General features: G+C 45.4%; 1 protein-coding gene across 1 annotated transcript in view; it reads right to left on the minus strand.

The window, feature by feature from the left end:
* Positions 1-232: 232 nt before the first annotated feature.
* The window catches only part of LOC122556358, a 12,698-nt gene continuing 5,416 nt past the window's right edge, over positions 233-7,514 (minus strand). Inside the window, exons 2-3 of the mRNA XM_043702990.1 lie at positions 705-1,038; positions 233-422 (exon numbers count right to left, since the gene is read on the minus strand). Coding sequence (XP_043558925.1) covers positions 233-422; positions 705-1,038 — 524 coding nt within the window. The remainder of the gene's footprint in view (positions 423-704; positions 1,039-7,514) is intronic.

Here is a 7,514-nt window from a genome sequence, read left to right on the forward strand (position 1 = left end):
CCCATGTGTAATGGTGGTATACATGGCGATACTCTGACACGTCTTGCAGTAGTTGCTGTGACAGGATTGTATGGTGTTGTCCTGAAGGCTGGGCAATTTGCTGCAAACAGTGGTCTGCTTTAAGGATGGCGGTTGTTTAAAGGCGAGAAGTGGAGGCAAAGGGAAGGCCTTTGGTGAGGCGTTCATCCTCATCGATAACGTGCCACGTGCTGGAAGAACATGGCGTGTTTCTTCACTCCTGGGAAGTACTGGAAGGTACCCTATCAGTCGCATCCAGTGTCTGTCTCCTGAGGAGGTCATTACTTCTTGCTGCGGCACATCGGAACTGGTGATCGATGAGTTGAGCATTATATCCTGTTCTAATGAGGGTGTCCTTCAGCACCGTTAGGTGTCCATCACGTTCTTCCTCATTTGAGCAGATCCTGTGTACATCAGTAGGGGAATGGCTTGTTTTAATATGTGTAAGGTGGAAGCTAGAGTGGTGAAGCATCGTGAGGTTATTTGTGAGCTTGTGGTAGAGTGAGGTACCGAGGTGCCTGCCCTTGATGGAGATGCGTGTGTCCAAGAATGAGACAGATACAAAAGAGTAGTCCATGACAAGTATGATGGTGGGATGAAACTTGTTGATATTACTGTGTAGTTGTTTCAGTGACTCCTCGCCATGGGTCCAGAGGAAGAAAATGTTGTCAATATATCTGGTGTACAGTAGTGATTGGAAGTCCTGTGCAGCAAAGACATCTTGTTCGAAATTGTGCATGAAAATGTTGGCATATTGGGGTGCAAATTCGGTCCCCATGGCTATTCCGTATGTCTGATTGAAGAACTGATTGTCAATGGTGAAGATGTTGTAGTCGAGAATGAAGCGGATGAGTTGTAGGATGGCGCTCGGAGATTGGCAGTTGTTGGTATTGAGTACTGAGGATGTTGCAGTGATGCCATCATCATGGGGGATGCTGGTGTAGAGTCCTGAAATGTCCATTGTGACGAGGACTGTTCCCAGTTCGACTAATCCATGGGTGCTGAGTTTCTGTAAGAAATCTGTAGATTAGATTAGATTAGATTAGATTAGATTAGATTACTTACAGTGTGGAAACAGGCCCTTCGGCCCAACAAGCTGGGAGTCCCTGAACAATGGATTTCAAGATGCCCTCGACATAGCCAGAGAGGTCCTCACACAAGATTCCATTACCTGACACAACGGGACAGCCTTATGATCCTGCTCCATAGCTACCCGATGAAGGAGCAGCGCTCCGAAAGCTAGTACTTCCAAATAAATCTGTTGGACTATAAGCAGGTGTTGTGTAGTTTTTAACTTTGTCCAACCTAGTCTACCACTAGCACCTCCACATCTTGTCCAAGTGGTAGAGATTGTGGGTTTGGACAGTTTCACTAAAGCAGAATTGGTGAGTGACTGCAGTGTACATTGTATAAAGTATATATTACTGCCACAGTGTGAGTGAGTAAATATTTAAAGTGATGGTTGGGGTGGAGATGAAGTGAACTATTTTGTCCAGGATAGAGCTGAACTTCTTGAATCCAATGGAACTACATTTATCAGATCAATGGGAAAAATTCCACCATACTTTTTGAAGATGGTGGGCAGGGTTTTGGGAGTCACAGAAGCTCTTGTTAGTGTGTCAAGAACATAAAATCAAGCCCTATGAAACAGCAGTGGTGGGATCCTCATAAACCCTGAATCAGATGGAAAGAAAGATTGAAATATATGGCAATGAAAGAAGCCATTTGGCCTGTACCAGCTATTACTAAACAGTTGATACTGTTGAAATCTTGGGCTTCACTGGCAATAATTTTCTTTAGTATGGATTTGGCACATGATGGATTTCTGGGCAGTATACTGATATGGCGCATCAATTACTTCATTACAACACTCTGGTATGCCCCAAATAGGTTTCAGAACACATTGAGGGACTACCCAGCAGGATTAAGTTCTAGTGTGGCAACCTGCTTCTATTTATGACTGTGGAAATAATGTTCATATCCTAACATTTTGTGATTAGGAAGAATTCTCAAAGGAATGTCCACACTTTGCAGCAAGGTTGCTTTCTAATTAACATCCAAAGGTGGAGGCAGAAAGAAAGGGAGGAAGAGCAGGCAACTGCAACATGTCCATACACAAAACAATGGGCTAGGAAAAGGCAGTGAAAGCAAATCCAAATGGCTAAAGAAAGGATATCTTCAATGTCACTTGTGAAATCAGTGATAAATAGTTTTAAGGATATGTGTTCTAAAGGCAGGAGGCCACTTTGAAATAGCACTGTTTAGACAGGGATATAGCAAAGATGTGATTCAGGTCAACTCAATATTGTGACTTTCATCGTAAAAGTAGCAAAACCTCCATTACCCAACCCACGCCCCTCAGTACAAATAAGTGTTACAAATTGATCTCACCCAACAGTAGAGTAGAGTAGATTTTTGTTTGTCATTTCTACTATATACAACTGTAAAAAACAAGACAGTGTTCCTTCAGGACCAAGATGCTACATGGACAGCACAAACTACACAATCATACAAAGGGTGGCATAAAATGCATAAGATGTATAAAACATGCAAATTGCAGTGTAATAAAAGAATGATAATTAATACGTTGTTCCAGCTTCAATTTCAGATGAAAAAGAATCCTATCATATAGTGTTAAGGAGCCTGATGGCTTGGGGGAAGAAACTGTTGCACAGTCTGGCCATGAGAGACCAAATGCTCCAGTATCTTCTTCCAGATGACAGGAGGGAGAAGCAGTTGAGTGGGGGGTGTGTGGGGTCTTCCACAACACTCTTAGCCTTTCGGATGCAGTGTGTGGTGTAAATGTCTGTAATGGAGGGGGGAGAGAGACCCCGATGATCTTCTCAGCTGTCCTCACCACCCATTGTAGGATCTTATGATCCGAGATGGTGCAATTCCCGAACCAGGCAGGGATGCAGCAGCTCAGGATACTCTCAATGAACCCTCTGTAGAATGTGGTGAGGAATGGGGGGTGGGAGGTGGACTTTCCTCAGTCTACATAGAAAGTAGAGATGCTGCTGGGCTTTCTTGGCTATGCAGCTGGTGTTCAGGGACCAGGTGAGATTCTCCGTTAGGTGGATGCCAAGAAATATGGTGCTCTTCACAATCTATACAGGGGGGTGGGCCGTCGATGTCCAGCGGAGAGTGGTCACTCTGTGCCCACCTGAAGTCAACAACCACCTCTTTTGCTTTGTTCATGTTCAGAGGCAGGTTGTTGGCTCTGCACCAGTCTGTTAGCTGCTGCACCTCCTCTCTGTATACTGACTCATCGTTCCTGCTGATGAGACCCACTACAGTCATGTCATCAGCGAACTTGATGATGAGATTCGACCTGTGCATCGCTGCTCAGTTTTTTGTCAACAGGGTGAACAGCACTGGACTGAGCACACAGCCCTACGGGGCCCCCATGCTCGGTGTGATGGTGTTGGAGATGCTGTTCCCAATCCAAACTGATTGACATCTCTCAGTCAAGAAGTCGAGGATCCAGTTACAAAGGGAGGTTTTAGGCCCAGCAGACTCAACTTTCCAATAAGGTGCTGAGGAATGATAGTGTTAAATGCAGAACTGAAGTCTATGAACAGTAGTCTGACGTATGTGTCCTTCTTCTCCAGGTGGGTGAGGGCCAGATGGAGTGTGGTGGAAATGGCATTGTCTGCTGAGCTATTGGGTCGATACGCAAACTGCAAGGTGTCCAGTGAGGGGGACAGCAGGATCTTAATTTGCCTCACCACGAACCTCTCAAAACACTTCATGATGATGGGTGTTAGCGCAACGGGGCAATAGTAATTGAGACAGGACACTGAAGACTTTTTTGGCATGGGGACAATTGTCGCAGCCTTGAAGCACATTGGAACTAATGCGCAGCTCAGTTGAAGATGTCCGTGAGAACATTCGCCAGTACATCAGAGCATCGTCTGAGCTCTGTAATAACTTATAACATAACTTATAACTTATAAAAGTAATAACTTATAACAGAATGGTGTGTGAATGCCTCATCTTTCTTGTCAGTCCCTTGGGCTCAAGAATAACTTGCTTTCACTTCATTACACTGTAATGGGTTCTCAGATACTGATAAATTGTGATTAGGAGACTCCGTCATATGCAGAGTAAGTGTACCATGAAGAGTTGGACAGTGTTAAGGTGTTTGGAAGTTTGTGTCATTTTTCTAATGCCTCAACTTTCTCTCTACATGCTGCCAACAAAGTCTTTTGATGTATTTGTTGCCTTCCTAAATATATCTTCTCCATTTTGATTGGTCACAAGCTCAGTACACCCAGAAATTGGCAGCGATGTTTCATCTCTTTAGGAATGCTTTAAAGGACATCTAAAAAGTGTTCCATTCATCCTCTAGGAACACTGCTGTTGCAACTGGGCTCCAGGTAGATCCAATTTATGGTGTCATAAATCCAAACAACATCCTGGCCAGAGGAGCTGGGTTTTGAGTGTGAATAATTTACTGCAGGAGGCAAAGTATTGTATCTAGTTGTATAATGATTTAGATGTGCAGCTCAGGGAGATGTTGAAGATGTCCATGAGAACATCCTCCAACTGATTACATGAAAACATTTGTGCCTGTGATGCCTTGTTTGTGCCAGTGGGGCTCAGGACAGTGGGGGTAGGAATACATCACAGCCCAGTCACTGGAGCGCAGGACTCACTTGAAATATTGCCTGCAATTCTGGTCTCCTTCCTATTGGAAGGATGTTGTGAAACTTGAAAGGGTTCAGAAAAGAGTTACAAGGATGTTGCCAGGGTTGGACGATTTGACCTATAGGGAGAGACCAAATAGGCTGGGGCTGTTTTCCCTGGAGTGTCAGAGGCTGAGGGGTGACCTCATAGAGGTTGATATAATCATAAGGCACATGGATAGGATAAATAGACAAAATATTTTCCCTGTGTGGGGGAGTCCAGAACAAGAGGGCGAAGGTTTTGGGTGAGATGGGAAAGATATAAAAGGGACCTAATGGTCGAATTTCATGCAGAGGGTGGTACGTGTATGGAATGAGCTCTAGAGGAAGTCGTACAGGCTGGTATAATTACAACATTTAAAAGGCATCTGGATGGGTATATGGCTACATCTGCAGGAAGTGCACCCAACTTCAGCTCCTTGAAAACTGTGTTAAGGATTTGGAGGTGGAGCTGGATGAACTACGGATCATTCGGGAGGCTGAGGGGGTAATTGAGAGGAGTTACCAGGAGTTGGTCACTCCTAAGGCTCAGGACAAGGATAGATGGGTTACAGTTAGGGGGAGGAAAGGGGATAGACAGACAGTGCAGAGATCCCCTGTGGACATTCCCCTCAGCAAAAAGTATGCCGTTTTGGATACTGCTGTGGGGGGGGATTGATCTACCAGAGGAAAGCCATAGTAGTCAGTTCTCTGGCACTGAGCCTGACACTGTGGCAAAGAAGGGAAGGGGGCAGAATAGAAAAGTACTCATGGTAGGGGACTCGATAGTTGGGGAATCGACAGGAGATTTTGTGGTCAGGATCACGATTCCTGGAAGGTATGTGGCCTCCCTAGTGCCAGTGTCCGGGATGTCTCCGATCGGGTGTATGAGGTTCTAAAAGGGGAGGGCGAACAGCCAGAAATCATGTTACATATTGGCACTAATGATATAGCCAGAAAAAGGATTGAGGATATAAAAAGTGATTTCAGGGAGTTAGGATAGAAGCTGCAAAGCAGGACGAACAGAGTAGTGTTCTCTAGTTTACTACCGGTGCCACGAGATAGTGAGGCGAGGAACAGGGGGCGGGCGCAGCTTTACACGTGGCTGCACAGCTGGTGTAGGAGGGAGGGCATGAGATATGTAGATAATTGGGATGCCTTCTGGGGAAGGTGGGACCTGTACAAGAAGGACGGGTTGCATCTGAACTGGAAGGGGACCAATGTCTTGGGTGGAAGGTTTGCTGGAGTAGTTAGAGAGGGTTTAAACTAGTATGGCGGGGGGTGGGAACCTGAGCTGTATACCGGAGGTGAGAGTTGATGCAGATGAGGCAATAGCAAGAGGTAGACAAGCTAGTGGGAAGGATTTTCCTGGGAAGGAACCAAGGGATCAGTTAAAGTGTGTTTGCTTTAACGGAAGGAGTATCAGGAATAAAAGTGATGAACTTAGTACCAGGTACTGATCCATGCTCTATGACGTTGTGGCCATAACAGAGACATGGGTTTCTCAAGGGCAGGAATGGTTGCTGGATATTCCAGGGTTTAGAGCATTTAAAAAGAATAGGGAGGGGGGGGAAAAAGAGGAGGGGGTGTAGCTCTACTAATCAGAGAGGGTATCACAGCTACAGAAGCTTCCACTGTCGAGGAAGATCTGACTACCGAGTCAGTATGGGTGGAAATTAGGAATAGCAAGGGAGCAGTCACCTCGTTAGGGGTTTACTACAGGCCCCCCAGTAACAGAAGGGAGATTGAAGAAAGCATAGGTCGGCAGATTTTGGAAAAGTGTGGACGTAGTAGGGTTGTTGTAATGGGTGACTTTAACTTTCCCAATATTGATTGGAACCTCCTTCGAGCAGAAGATTTGAATGGAGCTGTTTTTGTAAGGTGTGTTCAGGAGGGTTTCCTAACTCAGTACGTTGACCGGCCGATGAGGGGAGAAGCCATTCTAGACTTGGTGCTCGGAAACGAGACGGGGCAGGTATCAGATCTTGTGGTGGGAGACCATTTTGGTGATAGTGACCACAATTGCCTCACATTCTACATAACTATGGAGAAGGAGAGGATTAGGCAAAATGGGAGGATATTTAATTGGGGAAGAGGAAACTATGATGCGATCAGACATGAGTTAGGAAGCATGGACTGGGAGCAATTGTTCCATGGTAAAGGCACTATAGACATGTAAGACTTTTTAAGGAAAAGTTGTTGCGAGTGATGAATAAATATGTCCCTCTGAGACAGGGTAAGATAAAGGAACCTTGGATGACGAGAGCGGTGGAGCTTCTCGTCAAAAGGAAGAAGGTAGCTTACGTAAGGTGGAGGAAGCTAGGGTTAAGCTCAGCTCTAGAGGATTAAAGGCAGGCAAAGAAGGAGCTCAAAAATGGTCTGAGGAGAGCCAGGAGGGGAGGAGCTCAAAAATGGTCTGAGGAGAGCCAGGAGGGGGTACGAGAAAGGCTTGGCAGAATGGATTAGGGAGAACACAAAGGCATTTTACACTGATGTGAGGAATAAGAGAATAGTCAAAGAAAGAGTAGGGCTGATCAGGGATAGCATAGGGAACTTGTGTGTGGAGTCTGAGGAGGTAGTGGAAGCCCGAAATGAGTTACTTACTTCTGTCTGTACGAAAGAAACGAACTTTGTAGTGAATGAAACCTTTGAAGAGCAGGTGTGCATGCTGGAATGGAGAGATAGAGGAAGCTGATGTGCTGAAAATTTTGTCAAACATTAAGATTGACAAGTCACCACGCCCGGACCAGATTTGTCCTCAGCTGCTTTGGGAAACGAGAAATGCAATTGCTTCGCCACTTGCGAAGATCTTTGCATCCTCACTCTCCA

Source organism: Chiloscyllium plagiosum, chromosome 13, assembly GCF_004010195.1.
Source record: "Chiloscyllium plagiosum isolate BGI_BamShark_2017 chromosome 13, ASM401019v2, whole genome shotgun sequence".
NCBI classification, from domain to species: Eukaryota; Metazoa; Chordata; class Chondrichthyes; order Orectolobiformes; family Hemiscylliidae; genus Chiloscyllium; species Chiloscyllium plagiosum.